This window comes from Argiope bruennichi, chromosome 8, assembly GCF_947563725.1.
Source record: "Argiope bruennichi chromosome 8, qqArgBrue1.1, whole genome shotgun sequence".
Classification (NCBI taxonomy): Eukaryota; Metazoa; Arthropoda; class Arachnida; order Araneae; family Araneidae; genus Argiope; species Argiope bruennichi.
In genome coordinates, this window is record NC_079158.1 from 70944014 (window position 1) to 70966413 (window position 22400).

The 22400-nt window shown below is 28.4% G+C and overlaps 1 protein-coding gene across 1 annotated transcript in view; it reads right to left on the bottom strand.

Moving 5' to 3' along the window:
• The window catches only part of LOC129980659 (probable serine/threonine-protein kinase MARK-C), a 40409-nt gene extending 18415 nt beyond the window's left edge, over positions 1 to 21994 (bottom strand). Inside the window, exons 1-3 of the mRNA XM_056091039.1 lie at positions 21622 to 21994; positions 5587 to 5716; positions 737 to 897 (exon numbers count right to left, since the gene is read on the bottom strand). Coding sequence (XP_055947014.1) covers positions 737 to 897; positions 5587 to 5716; positions 21622 to 21994 — 664 coding nt within the window. The remainder of the gene's footprint in view (positions 1 to 736; positions 898 to 5586; positions 5717 to 21621) is intronic.
• Positions 21995 to 22400: the final 406 nt, after the last annotated feature.

The following is a 22400-nucleotide window of genomic DNA, read 5'->3' on the forward strand; positions in this document are numbered from 1 at the left end:
TCAAATTACAGCTTTTAGCAATCTACTGTTCATCTTTTACTTAAATGTTAATTTTGTCTTATGAAAAATTGATGAACTGCTAGGTGAATTAGAAGAAAAATAATATATAATTTTATCCTAAATCCTAAAGTAATCCTAAAATCGAATATCTATGCTGGAAAAGTGAAGAAATTAACTGTCAAATAAATTAGGGAAAATTATAGAGTTATTGAGATTTGAAGTTCTATAAACGTTTTTTCATTCAATTGTTTTGAAAATGGGCTGGAGAATTTTGTTGGGGAAAGAAATTTAAATATAATATAAAACCTAGCAGAATAAGTATAGTGCTTTCGACAAGACGATTATATCAAAATTTTTTCCTCTATAAAGAATACGTAATAAAGTGTTTGCAACTTCTGTCGAATATTGTAGGCGGTAAGAATAGACCAACAATGATAATATATGCAGATATCCTTATTTATAATATAAAAACTGGGATTAGAAAACCGGTTCTTTTGCCAATTATTTAACATATATAGACAGTTAATAATTTTATTTATTTTGATTTATCACCACGTGACAAAATACCTTTAGTTTAGCGAATATATAAATATATTTAAAAAATAAAATGTTCAAAAGTATACATTATAATCATTAGTTTAAAGTTATGAAATTTTTTTGCATTTCTTACTGGATCTACTTCCGTCTGCGAATTTTTGTCGCTTTTGTTATTGAGAAAAATGACAAAATAACTTACCATAACTAAGATGGCCCATGTTCTCCCAGTTTTCTTCTGTTAAGCCTTTCGAAATTCTTATAAGAAATCGCTCCTTGTTACTCTGGGAAATTGAGCTCTTGACGTCTTTTGAAACTTCAAATGGCATACTTCCTACAACCATAGCATAAAGGATGACTCCCCTGGGAAGAATAATTTGTAAAATGTTGTTAACAGTCATCAAAATTTTTAAGCATACCTTGTGCTAAGAAAACTTGCATTTTTGTTTCAAAATATTTTCAGTTTATAAAATTTTAAAAAGTTCTTCTTCTTTATTATTTAACTCAATCATTTAACAGGAATCGTGAATTCCCCTTATATAGTTTTTTTTTATTGTTGTAATAAAACTATGAAATGTATTCTTCTTCTTGGGTTTCTGTTCTATCTGTATATTTTAATTCTATCTGTATCTGTAATTCTATTTTATCCGTATATTTTACAAATAAATTGGAATTGGAATGTAAATATCAAAACTATATAAAAAGCAAAAAAAAAAAGATTCATTGTTCGGCAATTCTTAGATGATTTCTAAATCTTAAAGAGATTTTTTTATAATTTTTATTAAATACTAAAGACTTAAAAAAAAAATTGAATAGTGAAAATTTTAATTTTAAACCAGCGGGCGCGGTACTCTTTAATCTTTATCCGCATACTTTCAAATAAAGGTGTTATCCCGGCAGCTTCGCATAACAACTAGACAAGGCCATGAAAACCACATGCTCAGTTTTTTTTATCATGTGAAAACATGATCTTGTTTTAGTTTAAGGTTTTTGAAACCTCAAAATGAGTAGGCAACAAATTGACAATTTGTCGCTTTTGAGGCATCAATTTTTCGCTTTTAGGGTTATTAGAAAATAATGCAGAAGATTGTTACATTTGGCGATTTATCGCCAAATAAATTTACAACTTGCTTTTCAAATAATTCATTCTCTTAATTAATTTAAGTCATTAACCAGTTTAAACCGGTTTGAAACAATCACGAAACTATCAGATTATGCATGCGTCGATATTTAGAAAAATATGTTTTTTTTTCCCCATCACTAAATTGGTCGAGCTCCAAAACTTATATATATATATATATATATATATATATATATATATATATATATATATATATATATATATAAAGAGAGAGAGAGAGAGAGAGAGAGAGATAGAAATAGAGACCGATCGAGAAATCTCGTGATTGTTTGAAACCGGTTTAAACTGGTTAATGATTTAAATTAATTAAGACAATTAATGACTTAAAAACAATAATGTTCTCACATGATAACTTGAAATTTGCGATTCTTAGATTTCATTTTCTTTTAACTTTTTATACATATATTCAATTTTAATTATCAACTAAAAGTAATTATAATATTATTCATATTTTTTTCACAAATGAGAGATATGGCTTCTTAATCTAATTAAAGAAAAACAGTACTTTTGTATCATTTACATACAATTGATGAACAAGCGCTACGAAAAATATGTGCTTTTCTTTATCATATTTCATAGGCGATAAAGTAAAAAAGTGTTATATGTTGCTAAGGTATTGAGAAGATTCGATCTAAAAAATACAATTTGATACGTTCAAAATAACATGCTTTCAAGTCATATTTGTCTTTAAACTAATTAAATTTAGTACATGCTCAATTTTATAACTTGATACTAACAAGAATCTATATCTTATTTATTTTGACCTTCAGCATATTTTTCGTTTATTGAAAATTTTTAGAATTGATGTAGAAGTGAAATTTCTAATCATGATTTATTTTTATTCTTATTGAATTTGGGGATTAATTTTAATATCGAAAAAAGAACTGTTTGGTATATATATATATATATATATATATATATATATATATATATATATATATATATATATATATATATATATATATATATATATATATATATATATATAATTTTGATAAAGGAAAATGTATCATGTATAATTATAATTACACTTTAAAGCAAAATAATATTGTTATCTTCCTTTTATCGAAATGCTTGTTAAAAGGGAAAACAAACATATAAATAGAAATACAGTTGTTATTCTGAAATTTTTATGTTTTGCGAAAGGTTTTCACAAGCTTTTCTAAACAATTCGGAGAAATTTTTTAAAGCTTCAAAATGATAAAAATTTGTTACTTTAATTAAAAGTTATTGCTCAGACCTCAAGATTTCAAAATTGTAATCCTATATTTTCATATAACATCTTTAATATATAAAATCAATTCAGTCTTATTAATCTATTAAATGCCGGTCTTCTTGTATATTTATATAATACGGTGAGAGTTGCGTTTAGGTCTGTAGCATATAAAAGAAATTTGAAGCATGTTCATATCACGTCTTTTCTCATTAATATATTTCTTAAATTTTGATGTATACCTGCTATTGTGGTGATGAAACAAATGCCAAATTTAATTCGTTTATTCCATTCTTAGTCATGTGCGAATTTCGCCAACATTGGGTACGAATAAGCAGTTTTATGGTTAAGTAGTCAGTTTTACTCTACTATTTCCATAAAGCTTTGGTTTAACATAAAAAACAATCATCACTAATTATCTACAAACTTGCTCTATTACTTAGGTGAGTGCAGCTGTGGATTCAATGTACTTACATAAATATTCAAAGAATGAAGTAGTTGGAAATTCATGTTATGATTTCTTTATATTCGACTGTTGCCATTCTACAATAAGTAATAGACGTGATTTTTGTGCCATTACGTTAGCTTTTATATCCTCTGTATTATATAAAAACATTTTATTCGCTTTGTGTTTGGTAGATAGCAAATCATCGAATCCATGACATTTAAGCTTTATTTTTCCGTTATTTTTTCGAATATTTGATGAAAATTATTATTGCATCGTAGTAAATATTTATATTATACTTAACACTGAAATGGTGGCAAAAAAAAGGAAAAGTAGAGCCTTAAACATTAAATTAACAGCAATCGAGTTTAAAACTATAGCATTTGTTAATTCTACTTTTAGACACATCATTTATGGCAACGTAATAAATAGCATTCCGGTTTGTTTACCTTTACCAGTAGCGAAAATTTATCGTTTCTCCTCTGAGACCTAATCGTCTGTATACCTAAGAAATACACGTGTTAATCCTTCATTACTAGAATGAAGTTTTGGGGAAAGGGGATTTAGAGAAATCTAAAATTTAGAAATTCATCAAAATCTTGGATGCAAATTTTTCATGATTACAATCCCGATTTTTTTTATAACTATAAAGTAGGGAAAACAGAAAGTTTAAAATAAAGAAAACTTTAAGGTGATTCCAAATTCTACTGTATAACATTAAAGAATCGAAATCTTTTTGGTCAGTTTCGATTGCCTTTATTATGGATTAAAATTTATTTTATTCATATAGCAAATCTGACATGCGTGCAAAAGTGTATTTAATATCGTGACAACGCGTTTGAATTAAGATTCAGTTACTAAAAAAATGATATGGATTGTTGAAAAACGTACTTAAATTAAAATGAAACTATATTGAAATCAAATTTTTTAAAAATATGTGATGAATATTAAATTAGTAATAATTAAAATATCATCATGATTATTATGTTTCATGATAAAGTAGTATAAAAATGAGTTTTGTGAAAAGATAATATGCACCAAAATTATTGAGTAAAGTCATCAGAAAAATTCAAATATTTTTGATTATAAGTATAAATAAAGGGTGAAAAGTCCAGTAAATACCGTCTAAAAAAGTTAGAACAGCTTACAAAAGAAGGTAATTGAAAATCAAACAATTTTCCTTGCAGATTGTTTGAACGAGTTTTTTAATAATCCATGTCACATTATTCAAGCTGTAATTAACAAATAGAATGCGAAATTATCAACATTATCATGCTGCAAATTTTGATGTCAAGAGTCAAATAGCTTCGAAAAAAATTGTTCCCCAACGATGCACTGAAGTATTGAATAAACATTCATCCAATATTTATTTTATGTTAGTTTTTCGTTACTGAACAAAGAAGCATGGGATTTTCTTTTAAATGAATTAAACTTCCAAGTATTTTCATCAGACAAGTTTCGATATAAACTGAACCCTCGAGCGACAGGAACATAAATAAAAATGCTGGCAGCGTATAAAAATAGAACTAGGGACATAAAAATAGTACTCTAGTCCTGTTAAAAATAAAAGTTAGTGTCAATAACTTTGAGCGAGAGATGTTTTTTGAAAAAAAAAAAAATGGTTGTAATTCTGTGCCAGTGGGGAAAATATCGATTAGATAATATTGAGTTACAGGACGCGGACGCTGATGTAAAAGAATTTTTCAAAATTGAAAATGAATGCACAATAATATTTCTTGTACCTATTATTTACATAAAATGGATACGCATCTTTTTCTTACTTGTTTTTAAATAGTAAAGTTTTCTTTAAATTAACAATAATTTTTTTCATTGAAGAGTGCAGGCATAAAGAAATATGTTTTTTTAACATAAAAAATATTGTTTGACATTTTTTTAACTTTATAAAGATGTCAAAATTTCTTTTGTATGGTCATATTTACTGAAATTATGATGATAAAAAGCCAAAATTGAACTTAATTTTTAATTGATTAAGCATCTAATTAAAATTCAAAAAAGTCGTTACAGGCATGTACATTCCTACCGAACAAAGTTTATATGTCCTGAACTATGTAATTCTAAGTCAAATGATGATGTGCTGGCACAATGGTGAGCGCCAGCACATCATCATTAGTAGAGATGTGTATATCAGTTGAGATGTTAGAATTATGTCAGTGGAAGGGACCTTAAAACTTTTACTGCCTTTTGGTTAAATACTATTTAGAAAAAAATCTCGAATGTCATTAAGGTACTTACAGACTCCATAAATCCACACCTGCACCATAAACAGAATGATGCTGGAACAATTCTGGAGCTGCGTATACTAAGGATCCACAGTGAGTTCGTAATTGAACTTTCGGTTGGTATGTATTGCTCAGACCGAAATCTATTTCACAAGTGAAAAACAAATGCATTATTATCATTAAACAAATTATAGTATATATTATCACTTCGTTTTTGAAATTGCTAAACAATAACGAAACAGGTTAATAAATTATTTGTCAATGATTTGAAATCTTGTGGTAAGTAATTATAAGTTAATTTTTCAAAAAATTATTGGCCAGTTAACGTTATTCAATCTAATTAAAATTTTAATATCTTTGAGGAGATGGTATGGTATCAATAAAGATCATTTTAATATATTCTTTATTTCTGAATTTCTAATTCATGTCAGTTCAGATTTAAGTAGGATATAGAATTGATAGTAATAAGTGCAGAGATTAGAATTGATAGAAATAATTGATTTCTTATTCAAAATTATGAATCTACTAGCTGTCTTTGGTACCCAGTTGGTTCATTGAAACTATAAACTGTGTTTATTCTCATTTAAAATTCTTGTATATAACATTCCTAAATACTTCAATAAAAGTTTATTCAATATCAAATTGCGACAGATATTAAATCCGCTTATTTTAATGGTTTTACACTTGTTCTTTTAATGTATATACACCCAGTTTAAAAGTGAATTAAACATTTATTTTGAATTAAAAATTTTAAATTCACCTGATCATTGCATCCTTAAATCTGAATCTTCGATTATGAGTCATCATTTAACCAAAATATTATTCCATCCGCCCATAATATCCCTTTTAGAATAGAGAGTCAGAAATGTCCATTTCTTTTCCTGTAATGATCACTGCCTTGGCGCATTGGTTCGAGAGTTCATTAAGAAAGGTTAGCGACGCAGTTTATTCCTTTAATTAACATTTAATTTTAATTAGGAATAATTAAAAATTATTCAAAAGAAAATATTAAATTAAAAATATTTATCTAGGATGAACGATAACGCAACGAAAGAACGCGACACTGAACAGATGAAAGTTCCAATTTTATGTTTTTGGAATTGGGTAATCCTGTAAATTCCGGTGAGATGTTGCTTGTTTATTCGTAAATGACGATACCTCCAAAAAAGACTTCGTTCCATTGAAAACACTCTTCTACTATAATGTCCAAAAGGTTTTTTTTTAATGTGCTTCTGTATGCAAAGAGTGAATTCATTCTTGCATTGCTTCATGCATTTAGTTGTAAGTTCAATGTAAAACCACCTCATCATAAAAAGTTTATAGAAGAAATTCATAGAAGATGATTGCATATGTAAAGGGGAAACCCACTACTCGTCCTCTTCTTCAGATATAAATATTTAACGTATCCCAACTACTTTCAAAAGTAACCATAGAAAACCCAAAATTAGAGAGCTTTGAATTTCTCATGTGCTTACCCTTTAACTGTTTTATTTTCTTTACTATATAATAAGATAACACCATCTATTTTCAGAATATTTTCTTATTGTGATTCAAATGGAAATCCATTGAATACTTGACTTATCTATATATTCGAAGTAATTTTAATATTGAATTATAATCGTTATGAATGATTTATTTTTTGCTTATAACTATCAAAATTCGATAAACGATGCACGTATGGCATTCGGGCAAAACAGTTAAGTGGTTAAAGCTGAGATCATTCAGATCTAAGCCTGCTAATCTTCAATATCTTCAAAATAGAATTGTTACAGCATTGATATGATTAAACAGGGTCTGAAGACTAACGATTCTAAGACACATGCTGAATATACAGAATAAAATTTTAAACTTTTCTTTTCCTAAGATTTATAGTATGTGGTTCTATGTATTGTTGCCCATTAGAAGTAAATATTTTAAATTTTATCTTTATTTTTGAATAATTCAGTATATAAGTGAATGGAAAATTACAATTGAAGAATTGAAATGTAAAATGCAATAAGTAGCAAGCAAAACTTATTGAAAAAAAAATCAAGCATGAAAATGTAGTTCCAAGAAAAATAAATGTACTTAAAATGGAAAAGATTTTGAAACTGCCCAGTAGCCAGCCACTAAATAGTTAAATTCGCATCGATATATGCCAATTGGACATTTGTAGTCAGTCATATGTGGTCTAGAGAAGATAGCAAGTGCCATCAAGGCTGTGCCAAAGAATAGAAGTGTCACTAATCGGGGAAACACAAATGCTAAAGCTCCACTGAAATTAGTTTTTCCCTCTCCTTCAAAATTTGAAGTAGGGTATTTACCGTGCCTTCCTTTTTAAACCTTAAAATTTTAAACTGAGAGTTTAAAAAATTCATAGAATATATTAATGTCAATAAAACTTACATACTTATAAGGTTTGAAAACTTACCTACTATCTTTATGACTTTTCCATACTCCAAAAGAATATTTTCTTGCTTTAAATCTCTAAAGTAAAAAAAAAATTGGAGGAAAGTATTTTTAAAAATTGAAATAAACTTTCTAAACTATGTGCACAGCTTTAATCTGAATGGGGGAAGTACCAAAAGTATTTTTTGGTGTCTGTTTTTAATAATAATATTTTAAATAACAATATTATTTCAAAAGACGGATTAAATTTTATGATTAGCCATCTCCATTGTGTTTTGTTTAAAAATATTTTCTTTTAATTTTGCAGAGTTTTAAAGTGGAGTATAATGCATATGCAATAATAAAAGAATAGTTATTGGTGAAGTCAGGAATATTAGATAAATATAATCAAATTATCAATCTAATTTTATACTAAAAGAATCTTTAACAAAACTTTTCATAATTGAAAAAAAATTACGATTCAAACATTTTATTTTCATTAAAATTTGCTGTTTAAAGAACGCCAAGTATATTAACATCTTAAGAAATATGCCAGTTTGAGTTATAATTTTAATTCATTTATAAAGAAAAATTATAATTCTTTTAAAATAAAAGAATTTTTCTAGCTGCTCATATCAAATTAGTTAAATAAACACATTAGCGGAACAAATATTTTGTTTTTAAATAATTTTAAAATGCATTAATGAAATGTAAACTGTCTGTCTATGAAAGTTAAATGTCTAATTACTTTTATTTAGCAGAAATCTATAACGATATTAAGTATTAAGATTACTTTTTTTTTCAGAACTACATCAGTAGAAAAATCAATAATCTTTTCTCTAATTTATCCAGATTCGTCAGTATAAATATGCCATTTATTTATATATATATACTGAAAGAAATTGTGTTATGTGTTAAGAAAACAAATGTTTCCATATACTATCAATAAACTACTTTTAAAATATGTTTTTACTCCCGCTTTTCCCCCTGTTCATTAATTCATTAATTTTGAAAAAAGAGTATTTTTAATTCTAACCACAATAACTTTAATTTAACTTTTAATTCTAACCACAATAATTTTAATTTAACTTTTAATTCTAACCACAATAATTTTAATTTAACTTTTAATTCTAACTTCAATAAGATTTTTTTAATAATTACTCAGAATTTAGGAGTAACAAACTACAAATGATATCAATGGTTTAAAACATAGAGTATTCTATTTCATTGAGAATTGCAGTTCACCGCAAAATAAATAAAATAGAATTTTGAATCGCTTTAATATTAATGAAACCTAATGCCCGTTTTTTTAGTTCTTTGATGCTTAGTTAAGTGAATGCATAAATGCATAAATCTTTTGTGGAGAGTTAAATTCATTTATATATCATGAATTATTCGTATTTCAGAAAAGTAAATTCTGCCACTGAAAAATATGATCCAAAATGAAAAAAGAATCAACGATTTTGATTTAAGGAATGTAAAAGCATTTTTAACATATATTTATTAACTCGTTTATTTGTTCATATGGCTGGTACCAATTTTAAGTTTACTTTTCAATGAAACTTTAAACTTTAAACATGTTTCAAATTAGATGGAACGTAATATTAACACACTTTTTTGTGTGTCGATTTTGTACATATTTTGCAATCCTTACCGGCAGATGGCGCTATAACAAATCATAGAAATGCTTGATTTTTTTTTTTTTTATTGATTTTAAAATTTTGTATTAAATCGCTTCCTTAACTGTCTATTTGTGTAAATAGACATTTTTGGTTTAAGGAATTTAAGGGCATTTTTAATACAATTTTATTAACTCGCTTGTTTATTTGTCTATTCGGTGTAAGTTTAGCAACTAATTTTAAATTAACTTCCCCATGAGCTAGAGATAGGAAACTTTAAGCATAATTCATAATCTGTTGACAATACAATAACTCAGTAACAATGCTAAGCTCCTTGATTACAAATTCAAATCCATTTAGATAGTGTCATCTATATAGAATGTTTGCTTGATGTTTTTGATGAACGACAATTACAATCAAATAGCAAAAAACATCGGTACACATAACTATAAGGAAATTTTGTTGCATATATGGTTAATGGTAAAAGCATGAAATATGGAGTCTTTACTACCACTTTACAAGCGTCAACTTTCCCTTAATGGTTTTTATATGAGAAGAAAGATAGATACATGTGTTGAATGCTAAATACATCAATTATCATTTCATTTTTAACATTTTTGATGTGTGTTTGAATTTTTTGATTCCTAGAAGAAAACGTAAACTCAGTTTCATCAAAATGGTTTTACCTGTGTAGAATGTTTGTTTGATGCATGTGATGAACAGCAGATACCATCTGATAAAAGAGGACTTTTGCAGTTTTCTCGGAAACTCTACGGTAAGCTTGCTTCTTCAAGTAGTGCGAAAGATCAGGCCCATTGATATGCTCCATAGCAATACAATACAGTTCATTGTGCTGAAACAGCAAAAGAATTAAATTTATTTGGCTGATTTCAAATTCAGTGTTTGACAGAGATATAGATGATAATCTCATCAAAATTCTAAAAAAGAGATTTTTATAAGGAATCCATATAAGACTATTTAATGTTTAAAAATAAATTGTTTACTAATTTATTTTATCGTTTGCATTTTATTTTGATGCTTTTTTATTATTTATAGATTAATTCATTCATTCGTAAGCAAAAGAATTCCGAATGAAATGAAAATCGGTTTCTGATATTTGCATAATTATAGTTTGTAAATTAGTTCAGAAATATCTTTAGTAGATTAATTCATTTTTAAATACATATTTTATCATATTCTCGCAAATTTGAATACTAAGGCAAATCAAAATTATATATAAACCTAACTATTATTATTTTATTGTTAAGAATAAACACATTCTATTTTTATTTCCTAAAACTTAAAAAAAAAATCTAAATGTTTTTCAATATAATAACAATTTATTAATAACAAAATCAATAATATTTATTAGAATATAATAAATTGAGAAGAAAATGCCGATTATTAGATAAACGAATTTTCAAAAGCAATATATCAATTTGGTTTTAATCCTTAATAAGATTTCCTCATTTAGATTTAAGAAGACTCTTTAAAACGATTTTAGAAATTATTTTCGTTATTTGCCAGACCTATAAAATGGGTCAATTTTTTTATACTCTTGAAATTATTTTCATTGGTGGGTTAATTCATTTTGAATATTCATTCAATTACACATCTCTTCATAGTTTCTGATATTTACTAAAAAAATTTAAGTATTCCGCACTACGATGTGATAAGTTTTATTAATAATCGAACTAAATTTTAACATTTTATAATATAGAAAGAAAAGAAATGTAATGAGCTTTCTATACAGTTTTTTTTTAAGAAGCAATTAAAAAAATCTTTAGGCAAGAAAATAGTGCATGACAATAATTGGAAATTATTTGGAAATAAATTAAGTTTTTCGTTTTAGGTCCCAACCAACTGAATTCAGTTTTTACAGAAACAAAAGTAAGTACAATTATTTTAGATAAAGTATGTTATCAACGATTGAAAATTTGAACAATATATATTATTATATATATATATATATATAGGAAAAGTGTGAACTAATAGTAGGAATTGAATAAAAAGACTTAGTGTTTTAACCATAGCCACTACTTCTATTCTAATAATGTCTATTGTGTATGAAAATTTATGGATTCTGGATATGTTATCAATGATTACATGTCCTATTCCAACATCTAGTTTTGTATAGGATTTTGTAAAAAACGGCATCCACATTACCGAATTCAAAAAATTTAATTTAATATGAAATATCTTGATCTATAGATAGTCATCATATGTCGCTTCTCTCCTACGAAAAGCCATTTTTGAAAAAAAAAAAAATCTTTCAAAAGCTTTATATCGCAATATATTCTCATTGACAGGAAACCCACGACAGATTCGTCCAGTCCAATTTCAGTACTCATTTCACCAATTTCTATTTTATTTGAAAGATCATAATTTTAGATCAATCATTATTGGTAGCATACCGCACACTACCTTCTTTTTTTAGACATATTAAAAAAATTGACACACTTTCAGTCACAGTGACGGATAGTGTTTTTAGAGTTTTTATTCGCTGTTGATTCCGCTTTGTTTGTGTTACAATTTCAACATTCTACTACTGATGTCTTCTGTCTTTTTATAGTTTCCAACATATGCCAAAGATAATTCTAGAGGAATATTGCATCGTTGCTCCTAATCGAAATAACGCCAAAATTCCTGTAGTTTCTGGAACATTCGTTTTTCTCACCAAATGACGTCATGTTCGGAGGTCATAGACTCGCATCCCTTTAGTATCTGTTAGATACATGGGTAAAATGCAGATAGAAACAATATTAAGAACTCAACATTTTTGTTTGATATGCAGCTTGGGGAAAATAATGGTACTTGATTTCCGCTTTTATTCTATCGTTAAGTTAAATAGAAAAGATGATTTCGATGTTGCTTAGTGAATTCAAATAAATATGTATTCATGTTGATATTGAAAAATCCTTAAAAACAATTTCGAATGAAAATAATCTCAAATTGAAGACCTGATTTGCTTTTTCTGTTATCAAAATTAAACTGAAAGCCCTTTTTATTATAAAATGTCTTTGAATTTAAAATAAAGAGTTTGGAAATTTTAATATTATAAAGAAATTGCATTTCCGCATTATTCCCCTTCAATATTTCAAAGTATTAGGAAAACTTCCTTTTAAGAATAAAAATATAACCCATATTGAAAGGCAAGTAAACAAGATAATTAAATTTATTCCTTCATCTTCTTTTGCTATTTGATGAAGAACTAATATTGCGTTCTTTTCAGTAATTCTCAAAACGTCAATGAATTTTTGCGCCCTAATACACATTTTTAATATTAATATATTTCTCATTAGCTTCATAAGAATTTATTACATAAGAATATTTGTTTAAGAAATGAAAGGTTCATGAAAGGTTAAGAAATGAAAGGTTTCAAACAAGTTCATCTCTACATGTTTAAAAATCGGCATATACTATGGTCTTGAAGCATTTCAGACACATTTTTTCATTTAATTATATTTTTATCGCTGTCTTTGTTTCTTTTTATCTACTAAAATACCTAGATACAGTTGCCTTTGACGACCATTTTGATCGCCAACAGTACTGACTTTTCTGATACTTAAATTATTAATTCGAAATGTATTTAATAAAATCTCATCTTTTTATTTCATAAGACTTAAAAATATAAATTAAAAGGAATCAGCCTATGAAATATTATTGCTTTGGAAAATTAAAATGCGTATGTGTGACTATTAAAGTGTACAATTCAGTTATTTTATAGATTTCTTAGTTATTTCAAGAAATAACTAATGTTGACTTATCTGTTATTTCATAGAATTTCTAGTTATATCGTGAAGCATATAGTATGGAATAAATGACCTTTTTGTTTTAACGATGCGAGTCATAGCGATTAGCTCTTTGGTACGGTTAAACGTAATTGGCGTTTGATTAAGTTTCTCTTTGGCGATAAAATCTGATTTAATTTTTCCTCTTGTGATTGAATGGAGTTTTTAGTGACACGGTGAACGTTTTTCTGCGGATTGCTAGTAATATTTTGAAACTCCATTAATTATCTATGGAAAGAGTTGAATTAAGTGCAGTTGTGAATTAAGCGTTCAATGAAATAATCTGAAACGTTCTTACAATGATTTGATTATTTCACAATAAGTAATAAGACCGATTTTTGTGTAATTTACATTAGCATATTATACATATAAATCTGTTTGATGTTTTATGAAATTAAACTCATAAATTTTCATTTTGCTTATAAGTTAAATATTCAACAGACGATGAAGAAAGCACAAACATGACTTGAAAGTGCGTTTATTCTTTAAAAATAAAGTTAGCAAAACTAATATTAAAATAAAACAGTTAATATAATTATACAATTAATATCTAACATGAAAATAATAAGAATAAATCAAGACTCTCCACCCCTTTTATGCACTAAAAATGAAGTCCAATAAACTATTAATAAAATAAGGCATCAATTTGTACTGGATTGAAAAATAACCAGAAAATATTTAATATATTTAAGATTTTGCTACTTTGTTCTAATCAAGTATTACCGATTAATCCGCAAAGATTGTACACTAGTGGTTGTTTTTCAATAAATATTTACTAATTAGGCGTTCAATGATCGATTTACTAAATATTACCACATTGCTTAAGCAATTGGTATTTTGACCAAATAATTCATATATATGAATATAGACGGAGTCACAAAAGAAATCCCCTCTCGCATACTGCCTGTGTTCCCTGATCTTAAATAACTGGATAAAACCAATGATAACACGGGTATTGAGATTTATCACAAATCGATCATTATCGACACATGCGCAAATCCTTTTTAAAAGAAATATGCATCGAAACATCGAAAAAAGAAATGACACCGAAAAAAGAAATGACACAATTATACTATTAAAATTTTATCCTTCATAGAATCAAAAACCTGCTTATTTATGGATAATTTCTTTTTATTCTAAGTAAGATATTCGAAGTGGGGTGGGCTGTAGAGGGCCACCGATCCCAGCCTAACCTAGATAACTGATATTACAAGAATGATCATCGGCAAGAAAATGAAAATAAAAACTGAAGATAGATTCCTAATGGAGTTTTTCGGCCACGATCCAGCCAATATTATCTATCATTGGAGAGGAGATAACTCAACTCTACATCATTATTGTGCCAAGAGAAACGAGAACCTACTTAATTATAAAGAAACTTCTCATCGCTATTCTTATGGCAGGACACTCAGAGAGCTCGGTTGTAAAGAAAACATTAAAAAAATTCTTTGATATTTTAGAATAGAAATATTTTATATTACATCCTTATATTTTAGCTTCAACTTAAACCTAGCATACAGTAGTGAATATTTTTCGAAAGTTAGGTAGAACAATATTTTACAATTTTGAATTCCAACTTCGAAACGTAGTAAAATATTAAAAATTTCTAATATTTTAAAATATTGATACTCGGCATTTTACAGCACTGTTTCCCACGTTTAACAACATTGCATGTTCCAAAATTTTGGGTGTTATATTTACAATATTATAGGATACTCACAATCTACATTTATTCTTTGAATATTATTTTAGAAGTATTTTTTAAAAAATAATCTCAATGATCAATACCCTTAACTTTTTGTCCTGTTTTTCTTGCTTTCGTGCACTTCTAAGTATACTTGTACACCTTACTCTTTCAGGATCGTTGTACTAAGAATAAGTGGTTTACCGCGAACGACAAAAATATTTAGATAAATTTTGGGACTACATTTTCAATAACACAATGCAAAAAATTATTTTCCTTTCTTAAATTATCCTTTATTTATTTGTACTACAGAAATACATTTAATAACGCTATTCGAAAATTTCCTATCCCTTTCATATAAATTTTTAAAACACTTACCGAAAATTCTTCATAAAAATTCACAATATTTGGATGATTCAGTTTCCTTAAGATTTTGGCTTCTCTGTGCAAATTATTTAAAACATAATCTTCTTTTATATTATTTCTATCTATAACTTTCAGAGCAACCTACAAAGTGAGGAATACGAAAAAAAAAATGAGTAAAATTCAAAGTTTGAAAAATTTCATTTTCCGAATTATAATAAAATTTATACGTCGATTTATAATTACTATACGATTGTTCAAAAATTTTATTAAATCTTTACGACATAATCTAATATTCTGAAATTTTATCACAATTATTAATTATTTAAACTACCTTAACCCTTTCATGATCATTGTGAAATTTACTTCCCACATATATCCTCTTACGAAATACACTTGTGGGAAGCGCAAATCTCACTATCATAGATTTTCCTAGTTATTGCATCTTTGGGAAGAGTAATTTCCACAAACCACAAACAAGAGAATAAATGTTCCTAACGAAGGAACGTACGAAGGTACTGCGACAGTAAAAGGTGATATATAATAAGGGTGGGTGTTACTTTGTTGCCTATTGCACATAACTCAGCGATTATGATGTCAGTAAAATAGATTAAAAAGGATGGTACTAAACAATAAGTACTTTACTTATAATCTGTGACTGCATACAACAATATCATGGGAGAATTGACCGCTTCAATCAAAGAAAATAAAGATACCAAATGGAAAGAAAATCTGAAGAATATTAATACTGTATCTTTTTTTCTTCTTATTTACCTTTACATCGTAAATAGTTTATATTGTGGCAAATGACAAAAGTAGCAGAATTTTAGACCAGCTAATGTTCTTTATTACATTAAATCGGGTTTACATTCAGCGGGGTCAATCGGGCAACAATTCATCCAGTAAGACCATACATATCTTAAACTGTACAGTAACACATTCTTGTCCTGTCGAGACAAGAACTTCCTATCATCCGCTCTTTCTGTATATGCGCAATCTTTTCTATGCGCATACGTGACTTACTGGAATCTCATAATTGGTTGAGTGTAAACCCACCCTTAGATCGTCTGCTAATAGATGGAAATTCCGCAAATTACATGAAACACTGTCCTGCTAACTACCAAACAAAAAAAAAATTGTGGTTCCTGATGAAGTGTGGCAAATCATATGCCAAAGTTGGTTTAGAATTATATATAATATAAGAAATGTAGCTCAGATGCCTAAGATAAAAGCAGCCGCTACATGTCTGCAAAAGGTAAGGTACTCTTGTACATTGCTACATGCTTCTCATCTTTCCATATAATAAATTATCATTAAATTGAATTACTTTCATGACAGTAAATGGTTCCGCGCGAACAATTCATCCTGCACTTAGAATTTAAATGTAAACATACAATTTGGATAAATACAATATATTTCCTTAAGTGCTTTGTTTAATTGATAATAAGACACAAAAATTGAGGAATTTCAAAGAAAAACAAATGGCTCAAGAAAGGGTTAAAATTTGACATAATTTCATTTGTATAACTGAAGACTAAAATAAAATTTATGCACTTTTCTTTCGTACTGATAATTTTTATGAAGCAAATTTAATGATTTAAACATCTGCAGCATAATCAATGCCAATTTCCAAATGACGTTGCTTCAGACTGGGTTTACCTCCATTTTAATACAGTGTCTCACAAAAGTGATGGGACACTTCTGCTTTACAAAAGGAAACTGTAATAAAATAAATTTAAAAAACATGTACAAATTTTTTGTGGGTGCGTTTCATAATTAAATTTAGTAAAAATTATTACATAACATACATTTTGTCAAAATATAAAAAATATTAATTTAATAAAAACACAATTGTTTAGAACGGAGCAAAAAATAGCTCACATAAGTGATGGGACACCATTAGATATGCAACAAAAATCGTCTGAAATAAGCAATAAGAATATTTTTGGTGGTTTTATTTTTACTCAAAAGCAATTGGCAATAATTTATAAAATCGTCTGCAGTATTTCTCTCTAGTTTGTTTTGGAATTTTTGTGTTTTTTAGGTCTGTGCAGCCATGAATACTAAAGAAAAGAAACTTCGCCTGAAATTCAAAAATTAGTTATTAATTTGCATATTGAACGTGGAAAATCTATTAGAAAAACTGCAGAAACAGTTAACTTGAGTCATTCAACAGTTTTCAATATCATTAAACGATATAAAAAAAATCATATTATTCAAGATAAAAGAAGACCTGTGCGACCATCAAAGCTATCCAATGGAATAAAGCGAATTATCGTTCGAAATATTAAAAAAAAAAAAAAAATCCAAGAAAGAGTGCTCCTAAAGTTGCTGTTGATTTACAAGCATTATATGGAATAATTGTTAACCCTGAGACTATTAGAAGGGTAAATCGATCTGCTGGATATCAAGGTAGAGTAGCCAGGAAAAAATTCTTCGTAAGTGAAAAGAATAGAAAACTCAGACTAGCTTTCGTAAAATCCTACATAAATAAGAATTCTGATTACTGGAATAAAGTTATATTTGCTGATGAGAGTAAATTTAATATGTTTGGTTCTGACGGTAGAATCTTGGTGTGGAGGAAACCCAGGGAAGAATTTCGCAAACAGAACTTGGTGCCAACAGTAAAGCATGCTGGAGGTGGAGTTATGGTATGGGGGTGTATGTCGTCCGCTGGAGTTGGTAATCTTGTTTTTATTGACATTATAATGGATCAGTACAAGTATATTGGCATTTTACAGCAAAATTTGAAATCTTCAGCACGAAAATTGAACCTTCATAACGATTTTAAATTCTACCAGGACAATGACCCCAAGCACACTGCTTTGAACGTTAGACTCTGGCTGCTGTATAACTGTCCTGAAATAATAAAAACACCACCACAATCTCCAGACTTAAGTCCCATAGAGAATATTTAGCAAGAATTGGAATCAAGAATTCGAAAACACACCATTTCTTCAAAACAACAATTAAAATTAGTGCTTCAAGAAGAATGGGGTAAAATCACTCCAGAAATCACAAAAAAAAATGAGTCGAATCCATCCCAAGAAGATTAAATCATGTTTTAAAAGTAAAAGGAAATCCAACAAAATATTAAAACCTTTTAAAAAGTAAAATTTTTGGATAAATATTTGATGGAAAAGTAAGTGTCCCATCACTTATGTGAGCCATTTTTTGCTCCGTTCTAAACAATTGCATTTTTATTAAATTAATATTTTAATATGTTGACAAAATGTATGTTATGTAATAATTGTTACTAACTTTAAATATGAAACACACCTAAAAAATCTTTGTACATGTTTATTTATTTATTTTATTACAGTTTCCTTTTGTAAAGCACAAGTGTCCCATCACTTTTGTGAGACACTGTATATCCTTATTAAGTCTGACTCTCTGGCATTAGAGAGTGACAGCATTTGCTACTAAAATTAAAATTTATCCATTTCAATAGTAATAACAATAATAATAAAATAATTCCCCTTGAATTTTCTTTATTATAGTACCCAAACAATTAAGGGAAGTAGTTCTGGTACTTTTCCATTATACCGGCGGAAATATCGCCAAGCAGACTTTTTGGCGACAGCACACAATCGCCGGAACGAATCACACCAAAGGTTACAAGCGGAGATTTTCCATTTGGCGTTGGTTGCATCATTATTGGTGACTTTATCGCCTGCGCAGGTATAATGGAAAAGTACCGTAGTTCTTCTTGCAATAGACCATGCATAGTACCGTTTAGGTTGAACCGGAGTTTAACCTCTTCTTTGCCAAATTACGCTAACGCGCCATAGCTGGCAACCTCCAGACTGGCAAACCTATTATCTTTCGCCTTTATTATGCGCTATGATTGGACATTGCTCCCTCGCTTTTGAACATTTTGCAAAACACGGTGCAAGACCGTTGTCGGCGAGTTGGCGATTTTTGAAAATTGCGCCAAGCAGGGATAAACTCCGATTATACCACTGTTTATTTTGTCAGCCATCTTGATTTTTAATTTTTGTGATTTAACGTTTGTGATTTACGTAATTGTTTGCATTTCCATATTGACAATATATTTCAATAAAAATAAATTTAGGGCCAAGGTATAAAGAAAAAAATGTGGTAAAATTAATTTCTTATGAATGTTGCCCAAATCGTATAAAATATTAAGAACTCATCAAATGGAACCAGGATTTCATCTCTCAAATCATGATTTTAGGGTTACAAAAAAAATCGGATTAAACATTTGGCAAATTATTACCATAGGAAAATTCTAGTTTGGCGACGATACTAGAGATTTTAGTTTGGACTAGGTAACTACAAAGTCGAATTATTGAGGTGCTAGTTTATTTATGTTCATTATAAATGCAAAATAACAAGTTGCCCTTAATCTCAATCATAGAATTTAAACTAAAATGGTGCAAGCATTTTTGATATATTTTATTCTTATATGAATTACGAATTTACCTTAACTTAAACTATTAACTTTTAAATATATATTGATGTGTTAATATAATTTCAGTTTTCAATTCACTTACTTTAGTTCCAAAAACTTTATGACGTGCTAAGTATACCGTAGAAAAACTTCCACAGCCTAGGACAATATCGCTAATTTCATAATATTTCCCAACAAAGAATCGACTTTTATTTCTTGATTTCTGCATTTTTCAAGATTAGTAATTTAAATAATCAAATAGTCAAAATTTATTAAAAATGAATTGTAATAAGGATCATTTTAATATTTCATAATTATCTTAAATTATACAATTGTTTTCAAAGCGTAAACAATGATTAAGCGATTTGTAGTAAATCTCCAGAGATGATTTATTCATTTCAGCAGCAAATACAGTTTAAATTTTCTTTTATTGTTCACGTGGATATTATAAAACTAAAAATTGAAACAGAGATAATGATAGCAATAAATTGTCTGAAACTAAATCGGTCAAATTTTCAATGCACGATTAAAGAGTATCCCCAACGCTTCCGCTGCAAATTTTTCGACTTAATCGCCAAATCCCTTTGGCAATTAATTCTGGCGCCAAATTTATCCTTGTACACAAATTGTATAAATTTCTTTATTTCATAACGAATTAATTTCGTTGGTTGATTGAAGCTGCAAAAGATTGATTTAAATAATATGCAGTATAAACGGGGAAAAAAAGGCACTGATTGAAATGAAAATGGGTAAAATTAATTATTAGTAATTTAAAAATAAAAATTGCAAGAGATTTATCGGCGTATGACTCTGCGTTTTAATGTGCAGATTGTAAACGCTCGATACATAAAATAAACATTTCTTATTTTAGGATATTACGACCAACGATTTAAAGTATTTTAAAGAAATTAAAATAAAATCACAAAACGTCAAATCCAAGCAACGGCGAGCATCTCACTCGTTCTATTTATTTTTACAATATCAATCTCGTTGCCAGATGCAACAGCAGAAAAATAGTTTCATTTAACACAAAAATAATATATAAAATATTTTTGATGCAATTACTTCAAAAACAAACATGAACAATTATAACAATTAAACAAATACAAAACATTAATAATTATTTATAATATTTAGTTACGTGTGAACCACAATAACTTGCGATGATGAGTTGCGTTACTCACAACCTGTTCCTACATCACTCCCTTGCCAGTAACGAAGTTACGTTAATTAGAAAAAAATTGAAAATGACATTTGAATTTAATATGAATAGAATGCACTAGAACAACATTTTATGCATCGTCTGTAAAACGCACAGGTCGTTTTATTTTCCTTCCACAACGTGTTTGTGTGGTTAAAGCAGGCAGTTTCTCGTCCTTTATTGAATCACTTAATGCATTCTTATGTTGCATCCTTTCAGTTGAGCCACTTCTTTTGGGTTCACAAGATGCAGGACTGTTAACAGTTGATGGCAATGGAGCATCAGAAATGTCAAAATGTGTTAACTTATAGGCTGGTTTAATTCGATCAATAGAAATATTTACATGTTCACCTTTGATTAATAACGTGAAAAATTTTTGCGTTCGTTGTAATACTAAAAATGGTCCTTCATATGGCGGTTCTAAGGGTTTTTTTACGCGATCAATCCTAAGAAATACGTGAGTAGCTGTATTTAAATCTTGTGGGACAAAAATGTGTTGTTTGCATTTTTGCTTGGGTATTCTTGGTTTTACTAACTGCATCTGTTTTCGCAGATTATCAACAAAAGAATCTGTAATGGACACAGTTTTCGAATCTTCAAAAAACTCACCAGGTAATTTGATAGATTTACCAAATACCATTTCTGCTATTGTAAAACTAAAATCGTCTCGAAGAGAAGCTCGTAAACCCATGAGAACCGTAGGCAACGACTCAGTCCATCGAATACAGTTGTGGCATCTAATGGCTGCTTTTAGCGTGCGATGTAGGCGTTCTATCTTTCCATTGCTTTGGGGATGATAAGACGTCGTATGCCGTAATTTTACACCACAAATGATTGCTAATTTTTTGAATAATTCTGAAGTAAACTGAGTTCCTCGATCCGTAACCACGAGAGAAGGTACTCCAAATCGAGTTATCCAGCATTCGTAAAAAGCTTGTGCAACAACTTCAGCAGTGATCTGTCGTAAAGGAACCACTTCCATCCAAGATGTGTGTCTATCGATGCATGTCAAACAATAGATGTATCCATCCGATGGAGAATACGGCCCAATCAAATCAATATGAATTACACTAAAACGATCATCTGGCGGTTTAAAAGTTCCAAATTCGGATTTTGTATGCCGCGAAATTTTATTTTTTTGGCAATGGAGACATGCTCGTGTCCAGTTACGAACTTCCTGTTTCAGTGAAGACCAAATGAATCGTGATGACATTTCTTTAACTGTTGTACGAATTCCAGGGTGAGATAAACAATGGATTTGTTGAAACATCCGCATACGGAAAGGCTTTGGAATAAAAGGTCTAACCTTTGATGTAGATGTGTCGCACCATAAAGATTTTCCGGATGGAAGTTGACACTGCTTAAATTTCAAGGATTTACTGTAAAGT